Below are 22760 nucleotides of genomic sequence, written 5' to 3' on the forward strand. Positions count from 1 at the left end.
CCAACCCTCGTCTTACTGTGTGCAGTGCCGGCTGCCTAAGCAGGGCTACTCCTTTCTTCTCATGTAAAATAAATATACAAACCATACAAGACATCTTAAGAAGCAATATTAATCTACTAGATGAGAGCTGCATAAATATAGTGAGTATAATAGCAATAATAATTATAATTAGTACTTGATGTATTGATATCTTAGCCAAATGCCCTAGATTGTGTTCAGCAAGGCTTTGATAGACGTTTCATTACAATTCTGTCTGCCATCTCAGAGTAATAGGAGGCTTTTCATAGTAATGGACGTTTTTTCCCTTTTAATAAGGCAGCTAAACATATTTCCACAGTGAATGGCTCTCATCTGAAGTCATCTTTTCTTCCTTTGGAGGAAACCTCATCACTGCTACAAGTGATCTGTGAATTTGTGAAAATTCAATTTCAAAAGATATTTAATGAAAAGGGATAAAACTCTGATCCGAGAGAAATGACTTCTGGAAGATGAATGGCAAAGAAGTCGCTCTCTAAATACGGTTTAAAAAGTCAAATCCTTGGCACCTTGGCAGAGATGCCATGAATAATGTCCCACTGAATAGACACTATTTCTACAAGTACATTATTATAACAAATATTTCCAGCATTTGCTATCAGTGTCATGAGAGCGCAGTAAAGAAGCGAGAATCGGTGAGAAATATATGAAGAGCCTAAAAAAATATCCTGTAAATAAGGTTTAGGATTCCGAGCGTCATCCCTGGCAACCCTTAAAACAGCATAAAAGTGAACATTATGTTCCAGGTCTCAATTGTAAAATGAATGAATCCGAATTCCAGCTCCTTTTATTAGATTATTCCTTTTATTTTTTTTATATAGCGCACACATATTAGATACTCATACTATACAGTCATGTAAAAAAGAAGCACGCCCATGTATTTTTTATAATATCCTCTTTTAAAAAAACCCTTTTGACTGCAGAAATTGATCTGCAGCAACAAAATAGAAGCTTTCTACTGTCTCTTCTTGGCAGGGTTGGTTCCAGGTTACAGTAGGCCCTTGGGTAACAGAGCCTCAGTAGGCCTCTTTGCGGTGAACTCATGTAGCAGCATTAAAAATTCTGAAACTAAAACAGTCTCCTGTCCTAAAATATTCCCTATCATACCAACTATGGTTATTGTATATATTATATACAGCCTTATATGGGCTTCCCCAGTAGCTCTGGAAAATGGCACTTGCCCAGGTATGTTGGGTCCTAGAAAGGATCCTGGGGCTGCCTGCAAGGGACGCTGTTAGGGATGCTAAGATGGGACCACAAGAAATGAAGCAGAATAGCCATTGGATGGGATTTAAAGGATTTAAAAGAGAGGAAAAGGGCGTAACTTGAAGGGATGCAGAGGGTTGGTTGCAACCGGGCCAAAGAGGCTTAGGGGGCCCATAAGGTGTCACTTTCCCATATGAAGAGAATAGTATTATAAATCATACATTATAGTCGGGGGCCTGGTACAGACTTTGCTCTGGGGCCCATCATTTTCTAATTACACCACTGGAGAGTAATCAGAGCTTTGTGTTATAACAAGCCGTGCACCTGTGTGACATCACATGATCAGTCACAAGCAAAAGAAGTTTTGTCCCTTGTTAACCAGTTTTAGTTAACCAGAATTTTTTGTTGCTTTTGATATATCATGCCTGATAAAGGGACCTAAGCTGTCCCAAAAGCTTTATTTTAACTTTATTTGACCTATCAAAAGCAACAGGAATCACATGACCAGGGAACGGTTTTTATAAAGGAAGTAAGCAATGAAGTTTCCTGTTGAAAGACGTCCAGCAGAGATCTAAAACACTGTGAGGAATTGATACAGAACTTGTATAACTGTGCATTACACAAACAATATCAATAATTTGCTGAAAGTGGACAACCCCTTTAAAAGGTAATCTACCATGGGAAATCTACCATATATACTCGTGTATAAGCCGAGTTTTTCAGCACAAAAAATGTGCTGAAAAACGTCCCCTCAGCTTATACACGAGTCTACTACTACTACAAAAAAATGACCACTTAAAAAAATAAACTTAAATACTCACCCTCCGATGTCAGCGCAGCTCACCGATGTCAGCGTGGCTCACCGATGTCCCCGATGTCAGCGCGTCCCGTCTTCTTTCTTCTCCGCGGCTCCTCTTCTCTCTTCTGGCATGGAGGGGCCATGGTTTCTTAGTGGCCGCGCATACTATGACGTCAGCAGCGTGGGCGCGTCTATGCCGGAAGAATGAAGAGGAGCCGCGGAGAAGAAAGAAGACAGAACGCGCTGACATCGGGGACATCGGGGAACCGCACTGACATCAGAGGGTGAGTATTTAAGTTTATTTTTTAAGGGCCGTGGGGGCAGGCTGCTGTATACTACTAGGGGCTGCTGTATACTACTAGGGGCTGCTGTATACTACTAGGGGCTTGCTGTATACTACTAGGGGCTTGCTGTATACTACTAGGGGCTTGCTGTATACTATTAGGGCTTGCTGTATACTACTAGGGGCTTGCTGTATACTACTAGGGGCTTACTGTATACTACTAGGGGCTTGCTGTATACTACTAGGGGCTGCTGAATACTACTAGGGACTGCTGTATACTATTAGGGCTTGCTGTATACTACAAGGGGCTTGCTGTATACTACAAGGGGCTTGCTGTATACTACTAGGGGCTGCTGTATACTACTAGGGGCTTGCTGTATACTACAAGGGGCTTGCTGTATACTACAAGGGGCTTGCTGTATACTACTAGGGGCTGCTGTATACTACTAGGGGCTTGCTGTATACTACTAGGGGCTTGCTGTATAGTACTAGGGGCTTGCTGTATACTACTACGGGCTGCTGTATACTACTAGGGGCTGCTGTATACTACTAGGGGCTTGCTGTATAGTACTAGGGGCTTGCTGTATACTACTAGGGGTTTGCTGTATACTACTAGGGGCTTGCTGTATACTACTAGGGGCTTGCTGTATACTACTTGGAGCTTGCTGTATACTACTAGGGGCTTGCTGTATACTACTAAGGGCTTGCTGTATACTACTAGGGGTTTGCTGTATACTACTAGGGGCTTGCTGTATACTACTAGGGGCTTGCTGTATACTACTAGGGGCTGCTGTATACTACTAGGGGCTTACTGTATACTACTAGGGGCTTGCTGTATACTACTAGGGGCTGCTGAATACTACTAGGGACTGCTGTATACTATTAGGGCTTGCTGTATACTACAAGGGGCTTGCTGTATACTACAAGGGGCTTGCTGTATACTACTAGGGGCTGCTGTATACTACTAGGGGCTTGCTGTATACTACTAGGGGCTTGCTGTATAGTACTAGGGGCTTGCTGTATACTACTAGGGGCTGCTGTATACTACTAGGGGCTGCTGTATACTACTAGGGGCTTGCTGTATAGTACTAGGGGCTTGCTGTATACTACTAGGGGTTTGCTGTATACTACTAGGGGCTTGCTGTATACTACTAGGGGCTTGCTGTATACTACTTGGAGCTTGCTGTATACTACTAGGGGCTTGCTGTATACTACTAAGGGCTTGCTGTATAGTACTAGGGGCTTGCTGTATACTACTAGGGGTTTGCTGTATACTACTAGGGGCTTGCTGTATACTACTAGGGGCTTGCTGTATACTACATGGGGGCTGCTGTATACTACTAGGGGCTTGCTGTATACTACTAGGGGCTTGCTGTATTCCCACCCTCGGTTTATACTCGAGTCAGTAGTTTTTCCCAGTTTTTGGTGGTAAAATTAGGGGTCTTGGCTTATACTCGGGTCGGCTTATACTCGAGTATATACGGTACTTTTTGAAGAACTCAACACAGTAGATCCTCATCCCTGCACCATCCCCACACCATTCACATTAGTTAATATGAATTTTTCTTCTTCTGCCTAATGTGAACATCATCTACATAAAAAAAATTGCAATTCATCCTCATCGCTCTGCTTGGCTATTTTTATAGCTGCTGGCACGTGTATTTAAGAAGCGTCCGAAACACATTTGTGGCGCGGCTGCACTATTCTTCATAAAATTCTGCACTGAAATAAGTGTTCCTGTGCACAGTCGGACCGTGCGCCACATTTATTATGCAAAGTCTGACAAAAGTGTGTTGCGCGCCCCATGTAAAAAGTGCACACAAAAAAATTGGTGTTAGGGGAGTGCAGGGGGCGCCAGATTCATGAAGAACGTGCACCAGAAATCCTGAATCTGGTGCCCTCTGATACTGATATACAAAGGGTCATAGAGAAATTTATAACCAGGTCTTGTCTTCTATCAATTGACAAGATATGGATAGGGGATCAGTTACAAATAGATTGAAGACCAACTGCTGGGACCACAAGTGATTGGGAGAACCTGGGACTGTAAAATCCCATTTGACTGAAAGGAAATCTACTACTTTGTAGAATGAATTTTTGACCAAACATACTTTTACACAGGACCAGTGATGCTAATGTAGGATTTGATAATTCTGATTAATTCTTTAAATTCAGCGTTTTTGTCACAAAAACAATTATACAATTATGCTAATGACCCTTCGGCACTACTTTGGATGTCACACATGGTGCTGTGCACATTCCTTATACCCTAACTATGCACACCTTCTGCGTGCATGAGTTATCATGGACTGCCCTACGTTTCTCCGTCCCAGGAGCTGTAGCACATGCATATTAGTGCTAAATAGCGCGCAGTCAGCTGCAGCGCAAACAAACCTGGAAGCCTCGGCTGTGACACAACACTACAGAGCAGACGTTTTGCGTCAAAGCGTAGGATTCAGGGTTTGTTCATGCAGCAGTACTACAAAGCAGCGCACTACTCTATTAGTACATGTGCGCTGTGAGGATATAAGGAAAGCGCCTTGTGTGACATCCACAGAAGTCTTAATTTTTATTTTTTTTTTTACAAAACTGCTGAATTCAAAGAAATAGCAAGAACAGATCCTGCAGTGCTGTGTCCTTTATAGGTTTGGTCTAAATGCATTTTACAAGGTGGTAGATTTCCTTTAAGTGCTGGTGTGAATGATCCCATTCACTCCTATGGCGCTACAAAAACCATTGTAAGTATCAGTCATGCATGCGCACAGATGCGGCCTTCACATGTAAACTTTAACTTAAATAATGTATTTCTGAAACAGCATAAATACATTAAAGTGGATCGTTGGAGCCCCAAAACCTTGGGGAACATGCCCTGGATTCTCCCCATAACTTGTCCCTAGGACCAGGAGAAGACTGTGTGGGGAAACCAGATCCTGGAATCAGTGAGGACCAGGACCTGGACCTGTAACAATATATGGGTTTGTAACAATATAATGACCCACAAATCTAAAAATCCACTGGAGAAGTTTTCGTGGTATTCTATTTTCACTGCACTTTTTCTTAATTCTGTTCAGTCCTTTGTTCCTGAAGTTCTATTCGTAAGGATTTTTGGGAAAGGAAAAATTTTGCGGTATTGCAAGTGGTTTCATAGCACATAAAGAAGGACACTCACATTTCGATGCGGAGCTGCTTGCGGCAGATCTAGATCCGGCTTTTAAAGTAAAGACTCCTTTGCCTCTTCGTGTTGCAGGCACAGTAATACGGGGCCGCTTCAATGGAATCACTGCACGGGGAGGAGGGGGGACGCGTCCATGTCCGTAATCAAACAACCTTGAAAGCAATGACATTGTTCTGTTACATATCACATACAGTAAGTGTCTCTCAATAGCATTATATTGTTCTGGCAATACAATACAATACAATACAATACAATTGGAATATAAAAGTGATATAAGAGTATGAATCATTCATTTGTATGTATAAAAGTTAAATAAACAGTATATATATATATATTTATATTAAATCTCAGCAAGAGGTGCATCACTTTAGACACAGAGCTCAAATACAAAAGCATAAAATCCAGTATAAAAAAAACCTCTTTACGCCCCATCCTTCAACAAGCATCTGATATATAGTAGGTGATAGACATTTTGGGTTCTCACATTTCCCAAGAATCTGTTCCTAAATTACATACACCTTGCAAAGGGCCGGCGCTAGCACAGGGCATACCTGGGCAAGTGCCAGGGCCCAGGGCTGCTGGGGGGGCCCACTTAAGGCTGTACATAAGGAATCCATGAGGGTGAGGGGGGCTTTATATAAACTAACCATGAGGGGACTGATTGGTATGATGAGCTAGGAAATATTTTAGGGAACAGTAGACATTTTTATTTTTTACATTTTTTAATGTCGTCACATGAGTTCACTGCAAAGGGGCCCACTGAGGCTCTATCACCTGGGAGCCTAATAAAACCTGGAGCTGACCATGACCATGCATTTAGCCTCCAGTCAAGCCCAAGCATTCTTTAAGGCACAATGTCTCATAGGAAGGTGTCTGAGCAAAGAGGTCTCTGTGTTTCAACATAGGTCATTGACATAGAAATTGTCTTCCGATTTCCTGATCCCTACTTGTCTACACATATATGAACCTGTACCTTCTGGCCTTTACTTTCCCACTTGTATCATTATCTAAAGTTTTTATCTGTTCTTGGCTTGTTCAGTGACCACCCTTCTGCCTTAACCTTTGGTGTCATGAACTAATGTCTCTAGAACCATCCACGCCAGTTACTTCTGAACTGGTGAATACTGTTGTATCAACCTGGTGGTGTCCAGCAGCCTGACCCCTGTTAAGAGGGCGAAAAAAAGAACCTTTATGACAAATTCTTAATGAGAAGTACCAAATCGAACAGCAATAGTTCCATAGTTGTCCCACATGCAATGCCTTGCATGGTCTTAATCTGAAGATTTAAGAAAGATACTATTTGGAAAATCTATGTAAAGTAAGACTAAGTTAGAGATGAGACTAGACAGTCTTGCTGCATCAGATTTATCAAAATATCAGATGCTTAGTGTAGTGCTGCGTAATCTATGTGCACTATATAAAGAAAGGAATTATTATATCATTATTATGCCAAATTATAAAACTGGTGTAGTTTAAGTCTTATTTTAATTTTGTACCGGCTGGTACTTGGTGTAGTGTAGCAACAGAAAAATGTGTTAAATTTTGATTAATTAGCATAATTTTGACACGCACCCCTTTTCCTTTAAAGGGGTTTATCCACAAAATAAGTTAGGCCTTATCCAGAAGATATGGAGCTGGCGGAGATACCCAAGTACTGCGATTGACTGGGGAAGTCCAGCCATGTGCTACTGCCTACTCCACTCATCTCGGGGAGTGATGAGGGGTCCAACGGGAGTACATCAGACCCACCCTTCTTGTGATCTGTGCGGGTCTCATCACTGTGAATAGGGTCTCACTTGTTTTGTGCGAAAACCCTTTTAAATGGAACCTGTCATCAGAAATTGCCATAATAAACCACTACCAGTATGTTATCAAGCAGCTGAGAAGTTTCTAAATGATGATTTTTTCATGGTCCAGTGTGGTGGCATCATCCAGAAAATCATCTTTGAATTGAGATGTAAATTGGTTTTATGAAGTCAAGGAGGCGGAGAGTTTAACATTGAAGTCAAGCATTTTCTGCCTTAGAACACTCACTTCCCTGTAATTGATGGTCCTGCGTCCAGGGACATCATTGATCAGAACTCCTGAGGTCCGGTGATCACATGGTAGGTTTTAGAGGCAGGGAGATTTTTTCTGGATGATGGCACCAAGCTGGGCCATGAAAGAAACATAAAGCTGTTCAACTGCTTGACAACATGCTGGTAGTGGTTCATTAGAAGAATTTCTGATGACAGGTTCCCTTTAAGTAGGCCAAAACCCATTTTCTCACTACTAGGTTTATAAATGTCTAAAACCCTTGATACATGTGGTGCAAAGCAATATAGACTGTTTTTAGGTATTTTCTGTTAGTTTTATTAGTGGTTTGTTAAAGCTTCTTTTCCTCTAGTGTGACTCTACTACGGTTAGTAGTGGAATTACCCAGGACCTGTATGACCTGTATGATGCAGGTGAATACTCTCATCATGCTATCTATGATTCAATAAGTTATTAAAGTTCTATATTCTTTTAATAAAAGTTTGAGGGATAAGTAAGAAAACTACATCCGCCCCCACAATGTACTGCATTGCGTTTAGATTGACATGTGACAGCTGCGAAGGCCTCGCTTGTTACCATATGCTCTTCCAGCTTCTATATATAAGTGTATGAATAAGAGATGTGTACATAGGGAGAGCTGTACTTTAGTGTGACAGAGTATGGCTGAATTATTCAATCAGAAGAATCTTTTATCATTACGGGAGAGCAGTCAATCTAATTCACAATGGGGCTCATTTACTAATGGCCCAAATCGCTCATTTTCGTTAGGTTTCCCGAAAATTACCGGTTTGCGCGGAATTGTGCCAGGTTTTTGGCGCACGCGAATGGATTGTGTCGCATCGGACGGATTAAAAAGAAATGTGTCTCTTGACACGCACTTACATGCACCAGGAATAGGATGGTGAACTCCGCCGGACCTCGGCACAGCAGCGACACCTGGAGGACATCGGGTGCACAACCTTAGTGAATCACGGCAGACCCGAATCCTCATCGGAGAACGAGCCGCTGGATTGCAACAGGACCGGGTAAGTAAATGTGCCCCATTTGGGGTCATTTACTAAGGGCCCGATTCGCGTTTTCCCGACATGTTACCCGAATATTTCCGATTTACGCCGATTTCCCCTGAATTGCCCCGGGATTTTGGCGCACACGATCGGATTGTGGCGCATCCGCGCTGGCATGCACGCGACGGAAATCGGGGAGCGTGGCCGAACGAAAACCCGATGAATTCGGAAAAAACGCTGCATTTAAAACAAAAAATCTGTCGCGCAGCTTGCACTTACCTTCGCTCAGCCCGGCTCGGTGAACTCCAGCGCGTGCTTTTCAGCGCAGCAGCGCCACCTGGTGGACGGCGGAGGAACTACCTTAATGAATCCCGGCCGGACCCGAATCCAGTGCAGTGATCGCGCTGCTGGATCGCGAATGGACCGGGTAAGTAAATCTGCCCCATTGTCTTTATAGCCGGCGATTACTCACATGTAAAAAATAACGGCTCCTTAGAGATTTTACTTCTAATTTATGTCTGTGCAAATGTCTTGGTAAGTAATGAATAAATAAAGATGGGAGCCTGTAAGTAAATCCAGTTTGTACTTATTTGTCGACTTTGCTTAGATACTTTATCCCTCAATAAATGAAACCTTAAATAAAAGTCATAGACACTTTGTATAATGGGCAATGGTACATATGTGTCTACCCTTAAAGGGGTTGGCCTGAGTGCTCATCTTCAGAACAGCCCATCAATAGTTGATCCCTACATCATGCCCCACACACTGTAGGGAAAAGATCTGCAAGTCTTTGGCTCTGTGTCCATGTAGTGGATGAAAGCTGTAACTACAGCCACAGTTACCATTGACTTTGAATTGGCATTTTCAGGTTTGGGCTGCTCCAGGAACATAGGGACAGACGCTTCCGGGGTTGTGCTTTTTGTTTACACATGGCACCAAGGAGCTGATGGCTGTGATACCCGAGTCAGTCAATTATATTGGGAACAGGTTTGTGAATTACTTTGTGTTACAATGTTGCAAGTTGGTTTAAAAAGTTATTAATCTCACAACAGATTTGGTGACATCAGGATGTCCTGCGAGCTGTGAAAAGAAACCTAAGTGAAGTTGGCCCCCCCACCTTGTTCAAATCAAACAAAATTGGTGTCAAACGTTTGTGCTACATTTGTGCTGGTTTGTGCAGCAGAAATTTTCGTTTGTGCCGCTATCGTTTTTAAGATTTGAATGAAAGTTTCCAGAGATCATCAGAGGTCAACCAGCCCCCCCACATTGCCCAAATCAAACAAAACTGGTTCCAAATAATTCTGCTACGTTTGTGCTGCGCAAATTTTTGTTTGTGCTGCTTTTGTTTTGAATTTATGAACAAAAAATTAAAGTTCAAAAGTTCAGCCAGCCCCCCCACATTAACGGAATCAAACAAAACTGGTGTCAAACGTTAGTGCTATGTTTGTGCAGCAAAAATTTTCGTTTGTGCCGCTATCATTTTTAATATATTCATACTTTTTTGCAGAGGTCATCAGAGTTCATTTCTTCCAAAGTACAATGTGTTTGCTAGCTCCCCCTGGTGATCAAACCAGGGAAGTGTCACTAGGTTTGTTTTTTACCAGTTCATCCTAAACACCTCAAACACCTGAACATACCTTAAAAATTATAGCGGCACAAACAAAAATTTTTGCTGCACAAACCAGCACAAACGTAGCACTAATGTTTGACACCAGTTTTGTTTGATTCCGTTAATGTGGGGGGGCTGCTGGAACTTTTGAACTTTCATTTTTTGTTCATATATTCAAAACAAAAGCAGCACAAACAAAAATTTGCGCAGCACAAACCAGCACAAACGTAGCAGAATTGTTCGGCACCAGTTTTGTTTGATTTGGGCAGTGTGGGGGGGCTGGTTGACCTCTGATGACCTCTGGAAACTTTCATTAAAATCTCGAAAACGATAGCGGCACAAACAAAAATTTCTGCTGCACAAACCAGCACAAACGTAGCACAAACGTTTGACACCAATTTTGTTTGATTTGAACAAGGTGGGGGGGCCAACTTCACTCAGGTGTGAAAGAAGTCTCACAGAAATCTATGGAGCTTATGACAAAAACTTTTCCTTTGTTTCATTGACTTCTGTCTTTGACAATTTTGCAATACAAGACAGGTTAGATATACCTCTGGACCCCCATTCTGGGGGAAAACCCCTTTAACATTGTTTGGAAAAGCTGATTTGGGTTTTCATTTTTCACCATCTCTAGAAAATCATTTCCAAGAATTTTTGCAAATGGAAGAGGAATCCTTAACTTAGGATCTTCAGTTAAATACAACTAATGGAAGTGTGGCATCAAAACCAAGCATGATAAACCAGGTACACTTCCTTCCTTCTAAAATTAAGTTTTATGATTATGCAAATGAGGCTGACTAGATGCGGGGGTTACCAGAGCCCCTTTGTGCTGTAGCTTCACTGGCTGTTACACTGAGCAGGAGCACTTTCCTCTCCAAATGTGTAAAATCAGGCAGAGGGAGGGGAAGTGCCGATGGGGGGAGACACTGTGACAGCCTGTGATGTTACAGCATGGAGGGGCTCAGGCGATTTCCCCACACAATTAAGTTGATTTTAAAAGGAAGGAGGCCATAGATCCTTGTTGGTAGATTTCCTTTAATGCTTTGTCTCCTCTTAGTGTTCTCATCTGGTTGGTAGCACAAATACACAAGAAGGAACATGAAAAGGAGATTTATTTTCTTGTATAGTAATACTAAACTGATGAGTGAGTGATGTGTCATCTGGGAGGGGCAGGAGCATTTTGATGTCTAAGTCCGATTTATTTTATTGTTTTGCCTAATTATACATAATTCCATATATTAAAAATGTATGAACTGTATATAAACACAGTTTAAAAGTAAAATCCATAGCCTGCTGCAATTTTGACTTTTTATCTCTAATCCCCCCTAAACCTTTAATAATGGCAGCTATAGTCTCCCTTGGATGAAGTCCCTGTGATATTGAGCAGTACATGATGCTAATCAGCGGCTCCTTGTGTCAGCCACGCGCTTCATGCTACAATAAGTAGCTCTGAACGCCATGGAAATGTAAGATCCTTAATGGCTGCCTTTGTAGGAAGACATTATTACTCACTTTGGTGATTTGTTGCTCTGGCTCACTGGCTCATCAGTAAGGTTGAAATTCTTGACTTAATTCTGTGTGACCGTTGTTAAAAGATTCATGGACGCAGTCTTATTATCAACGGAGATGAGATCTACATTTCTTACAATACTGTTATCCGAAAACCAGATGTAGCATAGTGGTGTTACTGTGAACAGCGGGGAAAAAACTGGCGTAGGAGCACTGATAAATCTCCCCCATCATGTCTCTTAGCAGGCAGCATGTTATAGAGCAGGAGGAGCTACTCAGATTGTACATAGTGTCCTATTTGCAGGCAGCATGTTATGGAGCAGGAAAAGCTCATCAGATTGTACATAGTGTCCTATTTGCAGGCAGCATGTTATAGAGCAGGAAAAGCTCATCAGATTGTACATAGTGTCCTATTTTCAGGCAGCATGTTATAGAGCAGGAGGAGCTAAGCAGATTGTTCATAGGGTCCTATCTGCAGGCAGCATGTTATAGAGCAGAATAAGCAGTGCAGAGTGTACATAGTGTCCTATCTGCAGCCAACATGTTATAGAGCAGGAGGAGCAGTGCAGATTGTACATAGTGAGGCACATTTACTTACCCGGTCTAACGACAATGCCCTCTGCCACAATTCACTAAGATCGTGCGCCCAATATCCTGCATGTGCCGCTTCCCCGCTCAGGTCTGACAAAGTTAACATCTTCTTCCCAGTGTATGCAAGTGCAACATCCCCCACCAAGGCCTAGCCTTAAAGGGGAGGCCTGGAGACAGCCGGGGCCCGCTGTACCGGAGTGGCTGGCGGTTGCGGCCTAAGCACGCTATTGTCACGGTGCTTGGTACGGGGGAACCAGAGGGCTGTCCTACAGCCTGGCAGGTCTCCAGCAGGGTGATGTTGGCAAGAAATGATGAGGGAGAGGCTGCTATAGCGGATCTCCCTGGGGCAACCCCTTAGTGTCCCGAGTGTGAGTCTCTGGGTGATGGACAGGGTGCCGGTGATGAAGGCAGCCGTATTAGCAGGGACCAGACGGAGACAGAAGTTGAAGAAAACAACTTACAGTTCTTTATTTGAACCGCAGGAACCGCAGCAAACGTGCCTTTAACAGGTAGGTAGGGTGCCGAGATGTGAGTTGGAGGGAGCCTCAGGAGATAGTTCACCAGCCTGGAAGTAGAGGGCAGGCTGGGAGGCAGCTGTGTCCTGGTAGGAAGCTTCAGCTTGTCCTGTAGGGCTTCAGGTATCACCTTCAAAGGTAAGATAATACCCCTTTTCCTCACTACACTAACTCTAGTCTAATGCTCCACTCTTCAGAGGCAGGGGCTAAGCTCTTCCTGCTCTGGTATGGGCTAGACTGAGATTTCTCACTCACTCACTGATTCTCCTACACTTGAATCTCTCTGAAAAGATCTCTGGAAAGACTAACTGGAATCCTCCTAGAATCTCTTCTCTCTCCTGAGAGAGACTTCTCTAGAACATTCCTGACCAGAGGTTTTATTACCTCCCTTCGGTCAGGTGGTGGCTGCTCCTCCAATCACATCTCAGCTTACAGAGCACAGGATGTAACACATATCATTGGACAATAGCATCTTGCATCATACAAAATACTTAACCTCTGCCTTGCCAGGCAGGATTCACCACTGCAATACCCCTATGTCCTATCAGAACCATGTTGTGTAATGGGATTACATGCAGGTGGGACGTATTCGCAAACCCTCCCTCGCCATTGCATCCGCGAGGGTGTTGCATACCCCGGGGGCAATTGAAAGAGCCGCCCTCGGCTCGGCTACAGATGGTTTGGGGCACAGAGGGGGCTAAGGGCACTTCTAGGAAGTGCAGGCTATGTGAGGTGTAGGGACAAACCGCCCATGGTCCTGGAGACAGGCACCTGGGTTGGTGTCGGACTAAGACAAAAACATGTAGCTGTATGACAGTTGGTCGCTGACGCCATTAAACCAAACTGTACAGTAGGAAAGGTGTGGTGTCATGTCCTGTAATCCACTCCTTGCACCAAGGCCTGTATATTTGTTTTATCAACACTTCTTCCCTGGCGGCAATTATATAAGGTGTCTATCTGCATTGCGTTAGCATATGCGACACAAGTACCTCCTGACTGGTATCCTTACCCATGTATGGGTGGCATCCAGGTGCTAACTGTGTAACACCCCCGGTCCCCTAAAGACCCGCAGTTTACGGACTACCCCCATGTGCAAACCTCGGTTTGAGGGATCAGGTAGCGGTCAGTGTTTTACATAGAAAGACGGTCCGACACAGCCACACTACAACCTGAAAAGCCTATGAAAGGGTTAATGCAGACTACTGGCATATATGACAGTGTGCAAACAGGTGATAAATTCACATTGGCTTAGGAGCCCAATGGGTACACATCTTGAACGTTACAAACGTTACAGAAGTAGATAGGCTACTCAGGGTAGCACGATAGTAAATGTCTCTTTTCCTGCAAAGAAAAGGCATAAAGAGTGCAAGCAGAATGTCCGTACCTAAAAAGGAAGGCATTAAGTGCAAAATGATAATAAATTATATGGCAACTTTCCCCTGGTAGTATCTGGCAAAAGTCTCACAGAAGGTCTTTAATGACAAAGTCCATCTTCTGGGTACAGCCCTTGATGTGGGGAAAAGTGCACTGAGAAGCAAAGGGTCTCCTCTTTGTGTAGAGGGACAGAGTCCTTTGGTAGGAATCTCTGCTGTGGCAGAGGAAGGGTGCTATCATAGCACAGGACAATGTATAATCTCTTGACTGAGATAAATAGGGATGAGAGTCTCAGGAAAGTCTCTGGCTCTATAGGGTAAGGGCAGAAATATACAATATGTACAAGGGACATAGTACCTGGAGAGGGCTACAGCCCTTCAGGGGTTAGTCAGCATCTTCGCTGGGTTCAGCAGGGACAGGATCCAAAGTCAGTAGGGAATCCTGTGCATCCTCAGCGGGAGTAGGTGCCGGCTGGGGACACCCGGTGGCAGTAGCGGGTACTGCAGGTGCAGCAACATCATCCGGACCTTCAGGGGGAGGAGCGCTGTCACCCGGGGTGTCGGCTGTTCCAGCCGGGGGCTCAACTGAGCCAGGGACCACGGAGGGGTCCAGAAAGAAATAAACTGGGACCTGCGGCAGCGCCGCAGCTCCCTCCAGCTCCGGTTCTTCCGGGGCCGGGTCATCACCCCATTGGTAACCGGCAAGGGGAGATGTGGGCCTAGACGGAACCTCCGGACCAGGTTCGCTAGCCGGGATGTCTTCTCCCACAGAAGAGCCGCGGGACCTGGCAATACTCCCGGCAGGGGAGACGGTGGGGGTGGCGCCCTGGATCATGCCCGGCCCATGGATGGCAATGGGACCCGTACTCACGATTACCGTGGAAGGGGCATTCACGTGGGTCACCGCCCGGGGACTCGCAGCCGAGGAAGAAGAGGTGTTCGGAGATTCCGGCCACTCGTCGTCCTCATACCAGTCGTCATACGGGAGGTAGCGGTCCTCATCGGAGTCGGGGATCCGGATCACACCAGCCGCCCAGGGTCCTCGGGGTCCCTCTTGCAGGGAGAATTCAATGCACTCGCCTGGCTTCAGGTTGTGCTGGCTCTCCGGCAGATCAGGCCTCTTGACAGACCGGCGGGGTATAAATACTTCCCGTCCGGTGTAGTCCTGAGTGGCGAAGCCATAGCCACGCTGCTTATCGAAGAACCGGACCATGCCGGTGGTGCGGTTCTTTTCCACCCAGGCTCCAGCTGTAGACCGGCCGGCCATGTAGCGTTGGGCCTCCTTCTCGCGGCTTCGCTGCTCCGAGACAGCGTCCCGGAGTCGCTGGCGGGCGGCCTCACCTCGGCCTCGAGGCTGCGGAGGTGCTGGTGCTGGGGCTCGTGGCTCCGGTGCAGGCTCGGATCTCCGTGATGGTCTGGCAGGTGCCGGAACAGGAGCGGGAGCAGCCGGAGGATCAGAAACCGTCACAGCAGGGCTAGCAGGCCGAACAGCAGGGACAGTAGGCCTCGGAGCAGGTGGCACAGCAGCAGTAGGCCCAGGCGCTGGCTCAACAGGAGTCGGGGCCTCCCCACGTGGCGCCTCCACGTGGGCCTGCGGTACCGGAATGGTAACCGGGATAGGTACGAGGAACCGCCCGGGAGGAACTTGGTACTCCGTCACCGTCTGGACATACCGCCGGGTGACGAATGCTCGGGTCAGTCCTCGGTGCAGCCGGTGCCCAGCAAAGGGCCTCCGGACCGGCTGCGCAGAGACCACCACCATGGTCTCCAGCACTTCAAAGAACTCAGGACGCTCCACAGGAGGGAAGGGCGGAGGACCCCACATGATGCTGTCCTCACTGTCCAAAATCCACTCGAGTTCTGGCGTTTCTCTGAGGCGGGGCAGGAAGTCCGCCTCGAGCCAGTGGGAGGAGTCCAAGTCCTTCCCGCCAAGAGCTGTGGCGGGCTCTAATTTTTCCTGCGCCACAGGAGGCGGGGTTCGCACCCTTCGCGCGTGGGTGGAGCTTGGTGCGTCATCTGGGTTTCCCGCCAGTGAAGGTTTTGGCGGGCTTGAATTATTTGCTGCGCCACAGTTTCTGAGGTAAAAATCTTCAGGCGCGGCAGCGCCGGATGTAGCAGAGCTGGTACAGTTCTTGCCAGAATTAACCTCTGGAGTGCTGGAGCGGCGCTCGACAGCACGTGGCAGCAGTATAACACAGTTCAGTCCAGAAACACACAAGCACTTGGGCCTAAACCCGAATGGCAGCAGGGTTAGGCAGCACAGTCTTTTGAATAAAGGAAAGTCTTTAATGCCGTGATAAGGCACAGAAGTATCAATCCTGTTCGTGACGCCACTTGCAACATCCCCCACCGGGGCCTAGCCTTAAAGGGGAGGCCTGGAGACAGCCGGGGCCCGCTGTACCGGAGTGGCTGGCGGTTGCGGCCTAAGCACGCTATTGTCACGGTGCTTGGTACGGGGGAACCAGAGGGCTGTCCTACAGCCTGGCAGGTCTCCAGCAGGGTGATGTTGGCAAGAAATGATGAGGGAGAGGCTGCTATAGCGGATCTCCCTGGGGCAACCCCTTAGTGTCCCGAGTGTGAGTCTCTGGGTGATGGACAGGGTGCCGGTGATGAAGGCAGCCGTATTAGCAGGGACCAGACGGAGACAGAAGTTGAAGAAAACAACTTACAGTTCTTTATTTGAACCGCAGGAACCGCAGCAAACGTGCCTTTAACAGGTAGGTAGGGTGCCGAGATGTGAGTTGGAGGGAGCCTCAGGAGATAGTTCACCAGCCTGGAAGTAGAGGGCAGGCTGGGAGGCAGCTGTGTCCTGGTAGGAAGCTTCAGCTTGTCCTGTAGGGCTTCAGGTATCACCTTCAAAGGTAAGATGATACCCCTTTTCCTCACTACACTAACTCTAGTCTAATGCTCCACTCTTCAGAGGCAGGGGCTAGGCTCTTCCTGCTCTGGTATGGGCTAGACAGAGATTTCTCACTCACTCACTGATTCTCCTACACTTGAATCTCTCTGAAAAGATCTCTGGAAAGACTAACTGGAATCCTCCTAGAATCTCTTCTCTCTCCTGAGAGAGACTTCTCTAGAACATTCCTGGCCAGGGAGTTTTATTACCTCCCTTCGGTCAGGTGGTGGCTGCTCCTCCAATCACATCTCAGCTTACAGAACACAGGATGTAACACATATCATTGGACAATAGCATCTTGCATCATACAAAATACTTAACCTCTGCCTTGCCAGGCAGGATTCACCACTGCAATACCCCTATGTCCTATCAGAACCATGTTGTGTAATGGGATTACATGCAGGTGGGACGTATTCGCAAACCCTCCCTCGCCATTGCATCCGCGAGGGTGTTGCACAAGTGCATTGGATGCGACACAATTTTAATCTTAAATCCCGTGCTCAGTCTGAATCAGTCTGATCGTCTGACGGCCGCCATCCGATTTCTGTCGCATGAAAGCCGACACAATCCCCTGCTAAATACCTGTCATAGCGGCGCAAATCCAGAAAATGTCGTGAAGTCCGACGGAAATGCGATCGACAGACCCTTAGTAAATAAGCCCCAGTGGCTTACTTGCAGGCAAAATGTTATAGAGCAGACCAAATCCAAAAGAAATGAGTGTCCGTAGTTCTAATAGTAATCATTATTAACATTAATAATCAATGTTAAAAACTACACTAAGAATGAAACAATGCAAACGTAGAGTGGATGTTTCCAGTAATACATGATGGGCCACATGTATCACTCGTTTTTTCTGTTGTTTTTGCGCCTTTTCATTCAGGCGCAACGTTTTTGTGCCATTTTTGCGATTAAACGCCAAACTAGCCGCGCAGCAAAAATAAGCAGCTTTCCCTCATCTATCTTACCAATCCAGATGTTTTGCTGCGCCTAATGATATTCATCACTTGCAACATTTTCATTTAGGCGCAAAAACGGGCGCAAAAACACTCCAGCCCGAAGGTGGCGTTATCTGAGAAGAAAGCACTGAGCCCCTTTGCAGAAGAGCTAATTTCTAGCAGCAAAGCTCAGCCAGACACTGGAACATATAATACAGACATGAGATACACTGCAGACAGGAGCTGCGGACTCTATTTACAGTTCATCACCTTCTATTTACAAAATATTCTGCAAAACGCTGAGCTCACAGCAAAAGAGCTAAGAACTTTGCAGAATGTTTGCAGAAGTTTGCAGAATGTTGCAGATACGACATACAAGTGTCCCCCATGTAATTCTGCACAGTATCACCAGTGTGTCTGAGGGGGATACTGTGCAGAATTACAGGGGTGCAGCAGAAGATCAGCACTGGGGGATCCCCTCCAGGAGAAGCCACTGCTGAGGAGGTGACTGGGTGCAGGGTGTCACACACCTGGGTGCTGCTGTGGGTGTTATCTTCATTCTGGGCTGTGGGAGAAGCAGAGAGGAGCTTGTAGCAGGATGACATGTAAGTGCCTGAATCTAACATTGCGCCTAAACTGCACCAAAATTGCGCCTAAACTCGTTTAAAGTAAAGTGATTAATAAGAGACAGAAAATATACTTATCACAGATGGTTGTAGCTTGTGATAATTCTGGCAAAACAGTGCGCAAGAATTTAGGTGCAACTACTACACTTAGGCGCACAAAAGTGATAAATGTGGCCTGATATATTTAAATATCTAAAGTTCTAGCGCAGTGAGGTAGATAACCAAATATTCTCTAGCTGGATAGAACATTGGGGCACAGTCGGGAAACCCGACGGAAATGCGTTGTGCGGACCCTTAGTAAATGTGCCCCATTATGTTTATACATTTAAGAAATATTAGAGACTTGTGTCTTACCTATAGTCAACATTGGTGGAAGTCAGGGCCAGGACCTGGACATGCGCGCCTGCGTTTTGTGTACAGTAAGCAGGGCAGTCCTTTCCAGGTGTGGCGGGCTACATTCCCTTTTTAAGTTCAGCACCACTGCCTGCGTCTCTAAACCCCCTGGATTGGATTTAAATGCCTCCAACAGCTTTGTTAGGGGCGTGTACATGGTTAACATCCGCAATTGGTGCTAGCACCAACTGCAGGAGTTAACCTTGCGTGTTTGCTGCATATTGCAGCAAACACCCACCTTATACGGAGAGGGCTCTGTCTGTGAGCCCTCGGGTGCTGTCAGGAAGGTGTTAATGGGCCACATACAGCGGTCACTTGGTGCATTGAAGTCCTAGAATCTACTACCATGTGTGAGCCCATAGAAATATAAGGGGACTTGTACCTGCTGATGATATAACGGCTCGAAACAAGTCTAAAAAATAAATGTTTTGCGAATGGAATTTCAGTAAAAATTTTGTTTTTTTTAGAGGAGATATAATATATGGCTGATGAAATATTGCTGTTTCCCCTTTAGAAGAATAACATTCATAAATCTACATAGCGGGGGCGTCACAGTGTGACAACTACGGAGAATGAAGAAGGTCAAATATCATCACGTCCCGCAGTTTATCCGGTTTAATACTAATAATACGCCGCACAATAGGATGTTCAGATTAGACGAGCAATCCAAACACTTTGGCAACAATAATCTATATGGTGATGAGGCGTTTAATGAAATAGATGTTTTTGTTCTTGATAAAAGAGCAGAGTCTTAAGATGAGGAAATAACTTGAAAGTGAAGATCTGCAGCCAAAAAAAAAAAAAATTAATGCGGGAATTTAAATCCTCTGTCAAGTTAATTACATATTATCTAGATAACCGCTATCTGCGAGCCGCACGCTCAAACGTGAAAAGACTTCAGCGTTACACAGGGAGGATATTAACTCCTAAATAGCACTTAGCTGGACAGATGTCAAAATGACTTTAATTTAAAGGCAATGCTTTCCTTTGGTGTAACATTATCTTAAAGGGGTTGTCCACTTTTAGCACAGTACAAATAATTGATATTGTTTGTGTAATGCAAAGTTATACAATTTTCCAATATACTTTCTGTATCAATTCTTTGCTGTTTTCTAGATCTCTGCTTGCTGTCATTTTTCAGGAATCTTCGATGTTTACTTTTGTCATGTGATGTCACACAGGTGCACGGCTTGTTAGCATCACGCAGCTCTGATTACACTATGGGGAAAATTTACCTACCCGGTCCTGTCGTGATCCCCGATTCGGACTGTCCGACGAAGATGAAGTCCGGCGCGATTCACGTAGCTCGTGTGCCCGATTTCCTGCATGTGTCACTTCCCCGCTGAGGTCCGCCGGAGTTCACCTTCTTCTTCCTGGTGCTTGTAAGTGCATGTCTTGCTACACAAATTGCTTTGTTAAATCCCGCGCGTTGTCCGAATCCGTCGGATCGTCTGACGACCCGCCCGCCCCCGATTTGTGTCGTGTGAAAGCCGGCGCCAATATCCGATTGCGTGCGCCAAAAATGGAAATCGTCGGGTATTCCGACGATAGTGCGGACTGTGGACCATTAGTAAATGAGCCTCTGTGTGTTATAACAAGCCATGCATCTGTGTGACATCACATGACCATGGACAGTGTTTATCTAAAGGAAGTAGACGATGAAGTTTCCTGTTGCATGATAGCAAGCAGAGATCTTTGAAAAAATGTATAACTTTTTATTACTCTTATTATATTTTATTATATTTTATAATATTTATTTTATTCTATATTATTACTATTATTTTTATTACTCCAACAATATCAATTATTTGCTGAAATTTAGCTATGCTTTGATTTAGTAAAAGTTTAAATTTAATCAGTAAAACTTACTCCGGCGGGGGGACATTTCGTATGATGAAGCCCCGCCCCTTCCACTTATATGGATACATCAAGAGGCTCCCAGCACCGGCCCAATTCTCTGCCGGACTCGACTCCTTCACGTCCCTCCTCACCCCTTTAGCAAGGAGATGGCGTAAAGGAGGAAATAATCGCATTACAATTATTTCATGGATTCTATGCAGTTTTCTGGTTTGAAGTCTTGGTAAATCTCTCCCTTTGTGTCTGTGAGATTCACCAGCCCAAGCTCTTAGAATAGATGATGGAAGTTTTCTGGACAATCCCTTTAACTTAAATTTCAAAACACACTACACAAGGAAAAACATCAGGATAAAGAAAATCTACCGTCAAAATCCATCATGACTAACCAGCTCCGATACTCATAAATACAGGCACCCTGACTGTGGTAATCTTCTTATATTTATTATTCATGGCCTCCTACCTTCTAAAATCAACTCCTAAAATTATACTAATGAATAAGAGGAGCCAAGAGCCCCAGTAGCTTAATAGCCTGCAGTAAAGAAAGTTTCAGCACACAGTGGGAGGGAGATGTGTTCCTGTACAGTGTAACAGTCTGTGAATCTGTGGCATGGAGGGGCTTTGGTAGCACCCCGAGAGCACTGGCTCATTAGCGTCATTTCAAAGGTTGATTTTTAGAAGGAAGGAGGATAACAAATATAAGAAGATTATTACAATCATGTGGCCTGGATCTATAAATTAGTGTCCCTGGTTTATCAACGCTTGTTTATGATGGAAATTTCCTTTAAGCTTGGCTCCAACTCCAACTACTATACCTATATTATAGTAGAATACTTACAATGGTTTAGATCCCCTCTTCCTCTTCGGTACTTTTGGCCATACAGACCTGCTTTGGCTAATGAATGGCCAACAGGACAGGACATAACTTCCTCTCACCATGGGATGCCACTTCTTTTGTCATCCCCAGGTACGGGGAGGCCACTCATTGGCCGGAGCAGGTCCTGTGATACCCTAGGACAGAGCGAGTGCCCAGACTACAACCAAAATCGCTTCTCTCCAGGGAACCGCTGTACAGGAATATTCATGGGAACAGGAGGACCATTAAAGATAATCTGGTCCTTTCCACACCTTCTTGCTTTGCCTTCAGTCCCAAGCAGCCAAGAGACTCTAGATGCCAGGGATCCAAAGTTATGGCCCCTATAATCTAGGATGTATCTCATACAGGCTTGACCACCCTGTGGGGACATTTGAGATATGTCCTAGGCAATTAAATGGTTAAAATAGCACTGAAATTAGTAAATCTTGACTTGCGTGGGACTGCAGTTAGATTGTTTTATTCCTGTCTGGTAAACTCTGTGCTGGGTTGGTAGCTTAAGTGCCCACAGAGAGCAGTCTGAGTGCCACCTTTGGCACCCGTGCCATAGGTTCGCCACCACTGCCCTAGGATATGGGACTTGACATAGGACAGAAAAACCTAAAGTACTGGAACAATGTGGGAACCTGGATCCAGAGCAGGGTAACTACCAGAATTCCTTTAACCCCTTTGGAGTATTAGAAGTCAAGGTAAACTTGTATATTACAACAGGGAATTCTCAATGTTACTGATCCCACTGAAGAATTTAGACGGTTACTTTAACTAATATGAAAAATTTCCTAAAAAATTATTCTGTCCAATTCTTCTGGGGTTTAATATCCTCCTTAGGATTCATGTTTGATGCTGATAACAGCTCGCGCCCTGACTAGAGCAATCTGGAGACATTAGAAACAAAGGAGGACTGTGAGCGCCATTAGACTAATTGTTTTTTATAATTACTAAAGCTTCCATTATTTAGAGAAAAGCTGAAGAAAGAACAGGTTCACATGCAATGCCGAGAACAAAAGCTTCCAAGGAAAAGTAACAGACACACAATGACGATGTA

General features: G+C 45.1%; 1 protein-coding gene across 5 annotated transcripts in view; it reads right to left on the bottom strand.

Moving 5' to 3' along the window:
• The window catches only part of RALYL (RALY RNA binding protein like), a 423906-nt gene that overhangs the window by 22530 nt on the left and 378616 nt on the right, over nt 1-22760 (bottom strand). For all 5 annotated transcript variants that reach the window (XM_072151628.1, XM_072151625.1, XM_072151626.1 and 2 more), the window contains one exon: nt 5494-5651. In XM_072151628.1, coding sequence (XP_072007729.1) covers nt 5494-5651 — 158 coding nt within the window. The remainder of the gene's footprint in view (nt 1-5493; nt 5652-22760) is intronic.

The sequence above is a fragment of the Engystomops pustulosus genome, chromosome 5 (assembly GCF_040894005.1).
Source record: "Engystomops pustulosus chromosome 5, aEngPut4.maternal, whole genome shotgun sequence".
Classification (NCBI taxonomy): Eukaryota; Metazoa; Chordata; class Amphibia; order Anura; family Leptodactylidae; genus Engystomops; species Engystomops pustulosus.